This window comes from Mesoplodon bidens, assembly GCF_964165515.1.
Source record: "Mesoplodon bidens genome assembly, chromosome: 2".
Classification (NCBI taxonomy): domain Eukaryota; kingdom Metazoa; phylum Chordata; class Mammalia; order Artiodactyla; family Ziphiidae; genus Mesoplodon; species Mesoplodon bidens.
Window position 1 is genome coordinate 130816409 of NC_138177.1, and position 15113 is coordinate 130831521.

At 45.2% G+C, this 15113-nt stretch overlaps 1 protein-coding gene across 3 annotated transcripts in view; it reads left to right on the forward strand.

The window, feature by feature from the left end:
- Positions 1-15113, forward strand: part of JAK1 (Janus kinase 1) — a 139560-nt gene that overhangs the window by 106688 nt on the left and 17759 nt on the right. For all 3 annotated transcript variants that reach the window (XM_081225217.1, XM_081225216.1, XM_081225218.1), the window contains 3 exons: positions 2957-3114; positions 5049-5172; positions 7714-7900. In XM_081225217.1, coding sequence (XP_081081343.1) covers positions 2957-3114; positions 5049-5172; positions 7714-7900 — 469 coding nt within the window. The remainder of the gene's footprint in view (positions 1-2956; positions 3115-5048; positions 5173-7713; positions 7901-15113) is intronic.

The following is a 15113-nucleotide window of genomic DNA, read 5'->3' on the forward strand; positions in this document are numbered from 1 at the left end:
CCAGGAACAATGAGAGATGCAGGCAGTGGTCTATGAATGAGAATGTTTATCCCAGCAGTATTTACAGTGTCAAAATACTGAAACTAACCTGCATATATGATAATAGGAAAATGAGAGAATAAAACACAACTCATCTGAGTAGTAGAATATTATGTAAACAAATTGCTGAACTAAAAAAAATCTGGAAAAATGCTTCGTAAATAGAAGAAAGCAGAATATAAAACTGTTGGTAGAATGGAACCAATTTTGTTAAAAAAGTTTATGCATATACATACACATGTTCTTAGAAAAATAATCAGATATTAACAACTATTTGTTTATGATGGGATTATGAGTGATTTTAATTTTTAATTCTCCCCAATCTCCCCATTTTTTTAAACAATAAAGACACATTGATTTCATTAGAAAACTGTAGTAAAAACGTGAAGGAAGTAGAAGAAGAGCCCAGATAGATGTTAGTGGAGAGATGGAAAATGGTGGGAGGGAGAAAATAATAATAAATGCTATGTATTCAGTATATTATAGATCTTAAGTCATGTTATATGATGTGTCTGCTCTATCTTATTTAGTCCTTACAAAGACCTTAAGATATCAGGATTTTGGCTCCACTTCCAGGGGGGAATCTGAGACTTAGGGAGAGGTGTAGGAGCTTGCACAGGGGCATTTCCAGCCTGCACTGCTTTGGTTTCCACAGTGTTCTCTTCCCCAGGGACTCTGTAGTGAGGGAGAGGTTGGCCCATTTGTGGTCTGGCTGTCCAACATGGCCAAACCCTGGAGATGCGTGGCAGAGGAGGAGGAACTGCAGCCAGCTGATGCAAGCTTTGTGAACCTGCCCCATCTGTCCTGGCTGACAGAGTCAAGTCTGGCACCTAGATGGTGCACCTGTCATCTAAGTCAGTGCTCACCCTGGCCACAGGGGCTGGCAGCTCTGTGCCCAACTACAGTGCTGTGCAGAGAGCAGGGGGAAGGCAAGAAGAAATCGATACCTGATCTCCTTGTTACCTTGTTTTCCTTTACAAATACTAGCCCTGCTGTGTGCCAGGTATTTCCTATCTTAAAGGCTTTATGAATACCAACTCTTTTCATTTTTCATATCGACCCTATGAGGTGGGTATATTGTTATCCCCATTTTACAAAGGAGGAAACTGAGGCACAAAGAAGTTAAATAACTTGTCCAAGGTCATACAGCTATTACATTAAATTATTTGAAATTACCAATATTTGACAATTTTTTTTTTTTTCTTTTTGCGGTACGTGGGCCTCTCACTGTTGTGGCCTCTCCCATTGTGGAGCACAGGCTCCGGACGTGCAGGCTCAGCGGCCATGGTTCACAGGTCCAGCCGCTCCGCGGCATGTGGGATCCTCCTGGACCAGGGCACGAACCCGTGTCCCCTGCATCGGCAGGTGGACTCTCAACCGCTGCGCCACCAGTGAAGCTGTATTTGACAATTTTTGACGAATAAAAATGATGATTATATATGCTTAAATGTAATAGCAAGTAGAGATACGGAGATTTGAACCCAGATAAGCTGGCTTGTGAACCTGTGGGTTAACACTATGCGATGCTTTTTCTTACTTATCTCACTCCTCCATCCCTTCCCAGCCATTTCATTTCCAAGCAGTACTTTGGTTGCTGGTCTTTCAGGAGAGCATGGTGCTGCCATGTTATCAGATCATATCTTGATTTATCTCTTCTCTCTGCATCTTCTTGACATCTCCCCTTTCTATTCAGACTTCCGCTTTCAGAGAACTTAAGTGCTTACGTACTTTCGTTTGTATGTGACTGGGTGAAGGGTTGCCCAAGACATACTGTCTTGAATTTGCTCTTTGGGGCTCTGCAGGGAGATGCCAGGTCACACCCGAAAGGAAGCACACTTAGCACAGAGCCTCCTTCCTGAATTGCCATCCCTATGGTAGCCCTCCCTGCCCTCTCTTGGCCTCCTTGGCTCACAACCCCAAAGCACCCTTTGGCATCATAGCTAACTCTCATTATAAGCCCCTTACCTCCATTCTGTCTGGTTGTGTATATCCACCCCTCCCCCCTTCACTGGTCTTCTTGTCTCTGTCTGCTTTTCTCTGCCACCAGCCTCTTCTTTCTCCAGTGCTAAGGAAAGAGTCGTATACTCAAGTGTCATTTTACCCTTCTCTGAAGGCTCAGGTGTTTGTTAATATTCTTGTGAAACAAAGCTCTAACTCATGGCTTTACAAACCTTCCTTCATCAGATGTTCCTGGTTGACCCTGCAGCTCCTCTCACATGGTCATCTCTGCTCAGGGTTGTAAGATCAAGACAAAACCCCACCTGTCTTCACCTCCAGGCGTTTTTCTTCCTTCCATGGAAACTCCCTCCCTCCTCCTCTTTTGCCTTTGCCTCTGCCACTTTGAGTAAGACTCTCTGCCTCCTCCAGACCCTCAGAGGTTCCTGGATTTAATCTAGGAACCATATCATTGTGTCTGGGACCATTCGTGGACTAAAATCCAGGAGTTTCACCTTCTAGACCAACTCTGGATGAGATGAAACACCTGTGCCTCTGTTTCTTTTTCTGTAACTAGGAATAATGTGTAGTGCCAGGACAAGGGTGCCATCTGCACACTATGTTCCCCCCACCTCTACTTTTATACCCCTGCCACCTTGATTCAGGCTTCCTCTTCCATCTGGACTGGGTGGCAGCTTCTCCACAGTCTCCTGCCTGCCACAGCTGCCTGTGCACCCCTTCCCGCCCCCCACTGTTCCTCAGTCTGATAAAGTTTTGAGGTAAGAGATGAAAGAGTGTGGTGAACAGAGTTATATATGTAACTGCAAGGGGTACAGTTACTATCGACAAAAAGAGCTTCCCTTTGGGGTCATGCATTCTTCATTGTGTGAAATATCTTCTCACTGTGTACCTCCCCAGAGAGTCAGCTGCTTAAGATGGCAGGCAAGTGATGTAACCACGGGCATTTCTACTCTCTCGCCAGGAACTGAAGCTCTCTTCCCACGAGGAGGCCTTGTCCTTTGTGTCCCTCGTGGACGGCTACTTCCGGCTCACAGCAGACGCCCATCATTACCTCTGCACCGATGTGGCTCCCCCGTTGATCGTCCACAACATACAGAATGGCTGTCACGGTCCAATCTGGTTGGTTCAAAAACATTTTCAGTTGCCTTTGGTGTGAAAAGAACCCACGTGTTAGTGATGGGGAGCGTGTCCTTCTCAGGCTTGGGCATCATCAGGCGTTTATGCTTAATACCTACTTGGTTCCCTTTTCCATCCTGCTGTCCTGGTTAGGCCTTCCTGTCATTTCTTACCTTGGTCCCTGCAGCAGGCCCTCACCTCTCCTCCCTTCCTTGGGTGTCCTCATAGTTGAACCCCTCACCTCTCCACAGCTGACCAAAAAGTGCTGCACTTCCTAGCCCCTTACTGTGCCAGACGCTCTGGGTGATTCAAGAAAGACAGGGCACGGGTCTCTACAGCAGACGGTGTAGTAACAGAATCCCGAGTCAGCATGTCCTCCAGTGCCAGAAGGCCCAGTGAAGGTGACCAAGCCTTAGAGCTGGGAGGGGCTTTGCTGGGTATCTCGTCCCACCTGCATCTCAAACACCTCCAGTGATGGGGTACTTAGTGCTTCACTTGGCAGCGAGTAGCTTATAGCTCTGACAGTTACAGACATGCGTACCTTCCTCATAGGGAGTTGAAGTCTGCCTCCCTGTAACTCTGTCTACTCATCTGAGTTCTGCCTTTTGAAGCAACAAGGATTCAGTTTGCTTCCTCTTGCGTGCGACCATCCTTCAGGCAAAGGAAAACAGCTGCTGTGTCTCTTCTGAGTCTCTCTTCCAGACCGAAATATATCTGTGGAAGCATCTCATCAGCCACCTTTCACATGAAGCAGTTCCCACCTTCTTCCCGATCCCAGTTGCCTTGTGGACAGGCAGTTTGTCAGTGGTGTGGTCCCTGGCCTGAAGAGGCTCACAGACTCACAGGGAGACAGACACACCAAGAATTGCAGAGCAAGGGTTGAGCTTTATAATAAAGCATGTCCCTCAGATATGCCAACTGTAGTTAGGCTTCAGGGCCTTGTCACTTGCTTTTCCCCTTGGTCTGGAAAACCCTCCCTCCAGAATCTCAGCAGTCACCACTTCCTTCAGGTGTCACTCAGATACCACCTAACTGGTGAAGTCTTCCCTGAGCACCTTATGTAAAACGACACCTCTTCCCCCTCTGCTCCCCACACTCCCTGACTCCTTCACTCTGCTCTATTTGTCTTCAGTGGCGTTTATTACCTCCTGACATATTAAGTTTATGTACATGTCTGTTTGTTTCTTGTCTGCCTACCCTCACCGCCCAACCCCCAGGGAGCCATTGGTCTCCGCCATTCTCTAACACGTGCTGACCACACAGCCCTCTTTTACCAACACTCAGTGAGCAGAACTCACTGGGTGTAGTAACCTCATATGTGGGTTTATTTAGCAGCTGTTTGCTCATTGCCCTCTGTGTGCCGGACTTGTTAGTCCTGGGGACATGGGAGTGTAGGATAGGCAGGCTCTCTACTCACAGCTTTCTAATCCTTGATTTCTTTATTCAGTGTTTATTATTCAATTGTTCACTTATTTATTGAGAACTGTGAGCCAGGCATGCTCTGGTTATTGGGGATGCAGCAATAAACAGAACAACTCCAGGTCCATGCTGTCCTGAGGCTTCTGTTCTAGTTGTGCTGCCTGGGATGGGGGGAGAGACCCCTACCACTGCATCACGGGCAGCTCTGCATCCTTAGCCTTGGGGGAGCTCTTCTGGCTAGAGTGGAAGCGGTGTGTGTGGGGAAGTCAGGGACAAGTGGGCTTAGTGCCTGGGATAGCAGGCTGAGCCCCCTTCTCGACTTTGGAGACCTGATCTGTTTTGAGGCTCCTCAGCATCTCTGCCTGCCTCATGTCTCATATCAGAGAGGACGGTAGGACCCAGGATAGGTATTGTGAGTGGCCGTCAGACTTGAGGCAGCTCAAGGAAGTGGACATCCCATGGGGTTTAGAGTGCTTCTGTTTGGGGTGAGCTTTCTCTTTTTGTCTCTCTCCCTGTAGCACAGAATATGCCATCAATAAGTTGCGGCAAGAAGGAAGCGAGGAGGGAATGTACGTGCTGCGGTGGAGCTGCACCGACTTCGACAACATCCTCATGACCGTCACTTGCTTTGAAAGGTCTGAGGTCAGTCAAGACACTGGCTGGGGCCAACCCATGTGGCCACAGGGTGTCAGTGCAACCTCTCATCCAGGAGGACCACCCTTGGGGGATGGGGGTAGAAAAGCCTGGGGCTCTGAGAAAATCCCCGGCAGTTCTGACAGGGACAGCCTGTGCCTCAAAAGGAGCCCCTTCCCAGGCAGCCAGACCCCATACCCTTTCATCCTTATGGCCCTTTCTTTCTTCCTGCAAGGGACCCATGACAGGGGTCCCTGTGCTCTGGAAGGTGGAACACGACCAGAAAACCAGCTCACACAAAACACTCAGTGCCAGGACCATCACAGACCCAGAGCTGTGTCTGGGCCTTCACTGGTACAGACTAGCACCAATGAGGCCTGTTGGCAACCTGGCCTAACACAGTTGTCCCCAGATGGTAGCTGCAGACATTTTAACAGACAAATTACTGACATGTGTTTTGACAAGATGTCTGTTAGTGACTCAGGTGTGGTTGGAAGCTGGGAATGATGTGAGAAATCCTGAAGCCAAATTGCAAACTTGACCTCACTAGACCACAGTGCTTTGTTATTCATGTAACTTTTTAAAACACAAGAAATGGACTATTTTTTTAAATTAATCAATCAATCTATTTATTTATTTATTTATTTTGGCTGCATTGGGTCTTCGCTGCTGTGTGCGGACCCTCTCCAGTTGTGGTGAGCGGGGGCTGTTCTTCGCTGCGGTGCGCGGGCTTCTCATTGTGGTGGCTTCTCTTGTTGTGGAGCACAGGCTCTAGGCGTGCGGGCTTCAGTAGTTGTGGCACGTGGGATCAGTAGTTGTGGCTCGCGGGCTCTAGAGCACAGGCTCAGTAGTTGTGGCACACGGGCCTAGTTGCTCTGCGGCATGTGGGATCTTCCCAGACCAGGGATCGAACCTGTGTCACCTGCATTGGCAGGTGGGTTCCTAACCACTGCACCACCAGGGAAGTCCTGGACTATTTTAAAAGACAGGAGTTTTACAGAATTAGTCCAAATAAATATAGTAGTGTTGCGTGGGTTCACCATGAACTGGGAGAATTGGGGCAGGGGAGGGGCTGCAAGATGAGAGTCAGCACGTTAGCATATTGCAGACCTCAGATACCGGAAGGAAAAGTAGTAGAGAATCCCTGGGGCTGGACTCAGTCAAGAGTGGAAGAGGAAATGACAGAAGGAACCCAGTGCTGCCAAGAGTCATGGGTGAAGTCTCTAGGGGCCACTGCTCGCCTGGGGTGCTCCTGTACAGCTCAGCCTCGTGGCTGATAACGGGTACAGTGGCTCAGTACATGGCAGGCCTGTTGCCTTGGCAGGATCCCTTTCTTCTGCGTTCTGTCAGTCTTTGGAGGAAATTTAATATTTTTATCACAGATGTGAGCACGAGATGGCCCAGCCACCTTTTGAGGTGGAATTGACCTGTGCTGTACTGAGAATGTCAGTGATTCAGTAACATAGTCTACCTGGTGTCAGATTACCTGGGGAAAACAGGAACCATAGATAGGATTACTCCTACTATTTATTTTAGCTCACCAGACACTGTGCTAAGCTCTTTTCCTGTATATTCTCATTTAAGCCTTACACCAGCCCCATGAGATAAGGTTGTATTATCCCCATTGAACAGATGAAGAAACTGAGGCATTAAGATTTTAAATATCTTGTCCTAGTTTACAGTGTGAGTAGATCTTTCTGGCCCTCGTTCTTTTTTTTTTTTTTTTTTTTTTTTTGCGGTACGCGGGCCTCTCACTGTTGTGGCCTCTCCTGTTGCAGAGCACAGGCTCCAGACGCGCAGGCTCAGCGGCCATGGCTCACGGGCCCAGCCGCTCCGTGGCATGTGGGATCTTCCTGGACAGGGGCACGAACCTGTGTCCCCTGCATTGGCAGGCAGACTCTCAACCACTGCGCCACCAGGGAAGCCCCTGGCCCTCATTCTTAACCACTAAAATAGTTCCCTTTGTACAGAAGTTGTCATGAAGGAAAACTTCTGCTTATACTTCCTCTATGGGGCACCATACAACTCGGAAACCAGACCAGACAGCTGTCTGCCACCTCCCAGGAGGTTCTTGGAAGAGCTCAGTTTGAGGGAGTTCCTGGATAAATTTTTCTGTAATACTTATTATTTCATGCATAATATGTGCTAACCTTTATAAAAGTGCTTACTAACTTTTTTTACACGGGCCCTGCCATATAATCTTAGCAACAGTCCTGTGAGGTTGGTGTTTTCATGAAGTTCATCTTAAGTGCCAAAATGAAGTGATTCTCTTGTAGAAATCACTGCTGTTAGGTTGTCTCCTTGGTGTTAACTCCCTTTTATCAGTGCCTTCTCCTGGATCTCCTTTATTAGTTATTATTTCATTTACTTATAATAAGCTGTTTTATTAGTGAATAATTTTAGTTTTACAGAAACATTACAGAGATAATACAGAGTTTCTGTATGCCCTTTACCCAGCTTCTCCTGTTGTTGACATCATACATACCCATGAGAGATTTGCTTGAGCCCTTTTTAAAACAAATCCTTTCTGATTATTTTCTTGAATGGCAGTTGCTGGGTGTCCAGAAGCAGTTCAAGAACTTTCAGATTGAGGTACAGAAGGGCCGCTACAGCCTGCATGGCTCGGACCGAAGCTTCCCCAGCCTTGGAGACCTCATGAGCCACCTGAAGAAGCAGATACTGCGCACGGACAACATCAGCTTTGTGCTGAAGCGCTGCTGCCAGCCCAAGCCCCGAGGTCAGTCTCTTCAAGCCAGAGCCAGGCTGCATCCCCTCGTGATGCTCTGAGACCCAGATCAAACAAAAGATGCTGGGTGCTTTGAAGAAAGTGGTCTTTCCGCCACAGTTTCTAGGTGTTTTTCATTAAGTTTTGTTACAAGTCTGTCTCTGACTCACATCCCACTCCTCAGGTGTCAGCATTTTCTATAGAAAAGACCTTTTCTCAGTATCTCAATTAAGCTGCCGAAAGAGGCATGTTGAGGATTAGTAAGCAGAAATTTACTTCTTTCTTCCTTCTGATAAAATGTTTTAAGTTCCCCTGTCAGTGGTTTATCTGTCTGAGAGATGATCCTGGCACATCTTCTGTGGGCCAAGAACTATGTTAGATGCATAGAGTCAGAAATGCATGAGACTTAGTCCCTGCGCCCCAAGGGTTTCCAGCCTAATACAGAAAATGTTACAGGTAAATGAGGGTACTGTAGCGTGTGATGGGTGTTTAAATCAACACACACACACACACACACACACACACACACACACACACTCTCTCTCTCTCTCTCTCTCTCTCTCTCTCTCTCTCTAGCAGAGCCTAGTGTTGGACAGTGAACAGGAGGTTGCCAGTTAGATAAGGGCGTTCCCAGCACGCATGTGCAGGGCAAAGCAGCAGACCAAAGCAGGGGCTGCAGAAAGGTTCTAGAGGACTAATGCGTTCAGTGAAGTTAGAAAGAAGGGAGAGGGGAGACTGAGAGGGCAGAGATCTGGAATCATGGGAGGCCTTGGATGCCATGCCAAGGAGCTGGGACTTTATCATGCAGGCAGTGGGGAGCCATGGGTGGACCACAGAGTAAATTGGATAGGAGAGGTGAGGAACTTGGCTGCTTTTTTTTTTTTAATTATAGTTGATTTATGGTGTTGTGTTAGTTTCTGGTGTACAGCAAAGTGATTCTTATATACACACACACACACACACACACATACATATATATATTTTCAGATTCTTTTCCATTATAGTTTATTACAAGATATTGAGTATAGTTCCCTGTGATATACAGTAGGACCTTGTTGTTTATCTATTTTGTATGTAGTAGTTTATATTTGCTAATCCCAAACTTTTAATTTATCCCTCCCTGCACTCCCTTTCCTTTTTGGTAACCATAAGTTTGTTTTCTACGTCTGTGAATCTGTTTCTGTTTTGTAAATAAGTTCATTTGTATCATTTTTTTAGATTCCGTATATAAGTGGTATCATATGATTTTTCTCTTTCTCTGTCTGACTTCACTTAGTATGATAGTCTCTAAGTTCATCCACATTGCTGCAAATGGCATTATTTCTTTCTTTGTTTATGGCTGAATAATATTCCATTGTGTATGTGTGTGTATGTATTGTGTGTGTGTGTATATATCACATCTTCTTTATCTGTTCCCTTGTCAGTGGACATTTAGGTTGCTTCCATTTCTTGGCTACTGTAAATAGTGCTGCTGTGAACATTGGGGGTGCATGTATCTTTTCAGATTAGAGTTCTCTCCGGATATGTGCCAGGAGTGGGATTGCTGGATCATATGATAACTCTGTTTTTAGATTTTTAAGGAATCTTCATACTGTTTTCCATAGTGGCTGCAGCATTTACATTCCCACCAACAGTGTAGGAGTGTTCCCTTTTTTTCACACTTTCTCCAGCATTTATTATTTGTATTATTACTTTTTGATGATAGCCATTCTGACTGGTGTAAAGTGATACCTCATTGTAGTTTGATTTGCATTTCTCTAATAATTAACGATGTTGAGCATCTCTTAATGTGCCTATTGGCCACCTGTGTGTCTTCTTTGGAGAAATGTCTATTTCGGTCTTCTGCCTATTTTTTGATTGGGTTTTTTGTTGTTGTTACCGAGTGGTAAGAGCTGTTTATATATATTTTGGAAATTAAGCCCTTGTTGGTTGCATCATTTGCAAATATTTTCTCCCAGTCTGTAGGTTGTCTTTTCATTTTGTTTATGGTTTCATTTGCTGTACAAAAGCTTATAGGTTTGATTAGGTCCTATTTGTTTATTTTCATTCTTATTTCTATTGCCTTGGTTGACTGACCTAAGAAAACATTGGTATGATTTATGTCAGAGAATGTTTTGCCTATGTTCTCTTGTAGGAGTTTTATGGTGTCATGTCTTACATTTAAGTCTTTAAGCCATTTTGAGTTTATTTTTATGTATGGTGTGAGGGAGTGTTTTAACTTCATTGATTTATATGTGGCTGTCCAGCTTTCCCAACACCACTTTGCTAAAGAGACTGTCTTTTCCCCATTGTATATTCTTGCCTCCTTTGTCAGAGATTAATTGTCCATAGGTGTCTGGGTTTACATCTGGGTTGTTTATTCTGTTCCATTGATCCATATGTCTGTTTTTGTGCCAGTACTGTGCTGTTTTGATTACTGTAGCTTTGTAGTATTGTCTGAAGTATGAGAGGGTTATGCCTCCACCTTCTTTTTCCTCAGGATTGCTTTGGCAATTCTGGGTCTTTTGTGGTTCCATATAAATTTTAGGATTATTTGTTCTAGTTCTGTGAAAAATGTCATGGGTAATTTGATAAGGATTGCATTAAATCTGTAGATTGTTTTGGGTAGTATGGCCATTTTAACAATATTAATTCTTCCAATCCAAGAGCGTGGGATATCTTTCCGTTTTTTTGAATCATCTTCAGTTTCCTTTATCAGTGTTTTATAGTTCTCAGTGTGTAAGTCTTTCACCTCCTTGTTCAGGTTTATTCCTAAGTATTTTTTAATGTGATTTTTTTTAATTATACATTTTATCATTGCACTCTTTTTATTTTATTTTTTTTATTTTTTATTTTTTTAATTAATTAATTAATTAATTTTTCCTGTGTTGGGTCTTCGTTTCTGTGCAAGGGCTTTCTCTAACTGTGGCAAGCGGGGGCCACTCTTCATCGCGATGCGCAGGCCTCTCACTATCACGGCCTCTCTTGTTGTGGAGCACAGGCTCCAGACGCGCAGGCTCAGTAGTTGTGGCTCATGGGCCCAGTTGCTCCGCAGCATGTGGGATCTTCCCAGACCAGGGCTCGAACCCGTGTCCCCTGCATTAGCAGGCAGATTCTCAACCACTGCGCCACCAGGGAAGCCCTTTAATGTGATTTTAAAAGGGATTGTTTTTTAACTTTCCCTTTCTGATATTTCATTGTTAGCGTAAAGAAGTGCAACCAATTTCTGTATGTTTATCTTGTATACTGCTACCTTGCTGAATTTGTTTATCAGTTCTAGTAGTTTTTGTGTGGAGTCTTTCAGGTTTTCTGCATTTAATGACAGTTTTACCTCTTACCTTCCAAGTTGGATACCTTTTATTTCTTTTTCTTGTCTGATTGCTGTGGTTAGGACTTCCAACACTATGTTGAATAGAAGTGGTGAGAGTGGGCATCCTTGTCTTGTTCCAGATTTTAGCAAAGGCTTTTAGCTTTTCACCATTGAGTATTATATTGGCTGTGGGTCTGTCATAAGTAGCTTTTATTATGCTGAGATATGTTCCCTCTCTACCCATTTTGGTAAGAGGTTTTTATCATGAATGGAGATTGAATTTTATTAAATGCTTTTTCTGTGTCTGTTGAGATGATCATGTGGTTTTTGTCTTCTTTTGTTGATGTGGTGTATCACATAGATTGATTTGTGTTTGTTGAGCCATTCTTGTCACCCTAGGATGAGTCCAACTTGATCATAATGTATGATCCTTTTTATGTGTTGCTGGATTACATTTGCTAATATTTTGTTGAGGATTTTTGCATCTTTATTCATCAAAGATAATGGCCTGTAATTTCTTTTTTGGTGGTGTCTTTGTCTGGTTTTGGTATCAGGGTGATGGTGGCTTCATAGAATGACTTTGGGAGTGTTCCCTCCTCTTCAGTCTTTCAGAAGAGTTTGAGAAGGACCGGTGTAAATTCTTCTTTGTATGTTTTGTAGAATTCCCAGTGATTGGCTGCTCTTTTTTAAGCCCCATCAACAGTGTTATTGATGTCCTACAGGTGGATTCATCACCTCTTAGAATGTGAGAACTGGAAGGACATGTAGGGGTCACCTGATCAAGAGTCCCATCTTATAGAAGAGAAAACTGAGGCCTGGAGAAGTGAAGTGGGCCTCACTGAAGGCCAAGGTCAAAGGGGTTTGAGTGCCAGGTCTTCCCCCTGTGTCAGATCCCTTGAATACTGGCGGGTTTTTTTTTTGTTTTTTTTTTTGATGTTTCTCTGCCACAAGGTACTGCCCTCCATATGTCAGATCCTTCCCTTAGAAGGAGTCAGGCCTCAAGGAAAGGGCAGCACAGATGTTCCTGAGGCCCTAGCAAGTGTGGTCGAAGATACTCTGAGGAGTCTGTCTTATAACAGAATGCATCTGTGAGTCTTTATGACAGGGGTGGGCAGAAGAAGCAACACCAGCACAAAAAGGGGCCTGGGTTCTTGATGTTTGAATCACTTTTTGGTCTCCCAGTAAGACACTGTCACTGAACCTGGTGAAAGAGGAAAGACTCTGTGTTCTTGTTGCTCAGATAGGGTTTCCTGCCAGCCTTGGGGAGTAACTGCAGCCTTTGTTTTTGTGCTTGAAGATATTCTGCAAAGGTAAAAACACATCTGCCACTTGGCTGTGAGACCTCGGAGTGCACTATAACCTTAGAGCCCAACAGCCCCATTTACTCACATAATCTCTCCTTCCAGATATTAGAGGCGGTTTTCACTTTCCTAGGGATTAGTGGGCTCTGGGTGAGGCTTAGGAAATGGAGAACAGCAGCCACAGGAAGCGGGAAGGTAGCGGCAGTTCGGAGGCGGGGATGTGATTTCTGTGCTGGGATTAGCTGGGGAGGTTTCTGGTGTAGATGCCACCCCTGCTGGCCCAGAGCTGGAAACCAGTGGCTGTGGTGGGAGAAGCACAGAAACAGAACTGAACCCTTCTCACGGCTTCTGTTGAGGCTCCTGGAACTCTGCACTGAATGTGTTCAGTGTTTGTCTCTCCACTTTGATTATAAACTCTTAAGACAGGATCTGGGTCTCACCACAATGATTCATGGGAAGTGCAGTGCCCAGCACAGAATGGGTGCTCACTAATGTCTGTTGAGTGAATAATTACAGCAGTAGCTACCATATTGGTGGGTACCTGCCAGTCCCAAGCAGTTTATGTGCATATTTGCATTAAAAAAATCTGCACAGTAGCTCTTTGTAGCTGTTATAAAAATGAGGCAACTGAGGATCAGAGATATTCACTGACTTGCTCAAAACCACACAGATGGTAGTATCACTAGTAGTTACAATAAAAGTAGCAGTAAAAAGAAAAAAAAAGAGTAGCAGTAACTAATAATGATGATGATGGTGGCTACTGTCACATGAGTAATTCTTAAATTTGCTAGGCACTGTTTGAGGTTCTTTCATGTTTTAAGTTATTTAATCCTCAGAACAAACCAGAGTATGTTGTTATCCATTATACTTATCCAAGATCACTTAGGTAGTTAGAGGAAGCATGGGGATTTGAACTCACGTCTTCTGACCCCAACTCTTTCCCCTACATAACACTCTGCAAAGTTACAGGTGCAGTCATCAGTCCAAGACTCTGGGGTGGGGGTCAGTTCTCCTGACCCTGGGGATAAGGGTGCTGTGGATGGGAGAGCTAGACTAAGCCCTGTGTGTGTGGCTTTTTCACATAGGCCCTCAGAAGCCCTCTGTCTTCCCTCTGCCACCTGCAAATTAGAGAAGTGGTGAAATCATGAAAACTAAAGAGAATGCCATTTTGGGTTCCTCAGTGCCTCGGCCCTTCTGAGCACAGGCTTCTGATGGCCAGACCCCAACCTGGGTTTCACACTTGAAAATGCAACCAAGAAACTCCTCATGGAATAAATAAAAAGGAGGTGGCCACTCAGAGTGGGTGTGACAGTCAAGAACGTCCACATCTCTTGTGCATTGCCTAGCCCCACTGCCGCTCTCCAAATCTGAGGGTGACCGTGTTAAGAAGGAGATAGGGGCCCACAGGACCTACTGACCAGTCGCCACAGATCCTCTCATGTCCTCATTCATGGAGTCAGGCTTGGAGCTTGATTTCTACACCGTCCAGCTCTGACACTGAAGACTGCTGTAGATTATTGCCAAGGCTTCAGGAACCAGCTGGTACAGCAAGGATGACGGTGCTAACAGATGTAACACTGGTCATAGTCACAGTGGCTGCTGCTGGTCATGGGGCAGTCACCTCACACCAGGGACTGAAGTAAGCCCTTCATGTGTGTCATCTCATTTATCCCTCACAGCAACCCAACAAGGGGCATGACTGTGTCCCCCATTTTTCTAGTGAGGAAACAGATTTCATGGAGGTTTAGCAGCTTTCCCCGTTCACACAGTTGACCCTAGTGCCATGTTTCCTGAAGTGGCCATGCAAATAATCAGCCCATAAATGGTTCCTGTTGCCATCCTACTGATTTCCTTGATGGCTCTATTGCCCAGACCCTTCCTTGGGGGCACCATTCAAGTGGCCCTTTCTTGATGTTTGCTGTCTTTTCTCCATCAGGGCAGTCCTGAGTTGCCTGTTTGAACCTGATTTTACCCAGGTAACAGGGTGGAGTCAGGATAACAGAATGAAGGAGAGGAGACTCTGAAAAAGGGAGTACCAGGATATGATAACAAGGGAGTCTGTATCGGAACCAGTTTTTGGCTCCCAGATTTGTACCCCCCACTAGGGCCAGACATGCTGTCTGTGGAGGTAAGAGACTGGAGCCAGCCCTGAATGCAGCATGAATCCTAAGCCTGACTGTGGGCAAATGGTTTAATGGCTCTGAATTTGTTTTCTGATCTGTAAAAGGGGATAAGTATACTATGTATCTCATAGGATTGTCATAAGGACAAAGGAGCTAATGTGTACAGAGCTCTTTAGGACAGTGCCTGGCACAGAGAAAGCAATCAGAAAATACGAGCTGAAAAAAACAAAAGAAAAACCCTGCCTTGCAGGGTAATGAGGATTTGAGTCACTTGGCTCACTGTAGGGACCCGGTACTCGCAGCTAGTGAATGAACACATAAAAACCTTCAGGGGCTCCTAGAATACTCGCACTACTAGTTCGAACGTGGAAGATGCTTTCTTCCCTCACGATAACCTTGGAGCTTGTAGTGGCTCCATGGAGGGAAGGCAGCTTCCGTGGATTATAAATTCCCAGTTAGCCACGTGTGCTGACTCTGCTCGGCACGTTTTGTGATGGGTTTGGTTTGCTGTT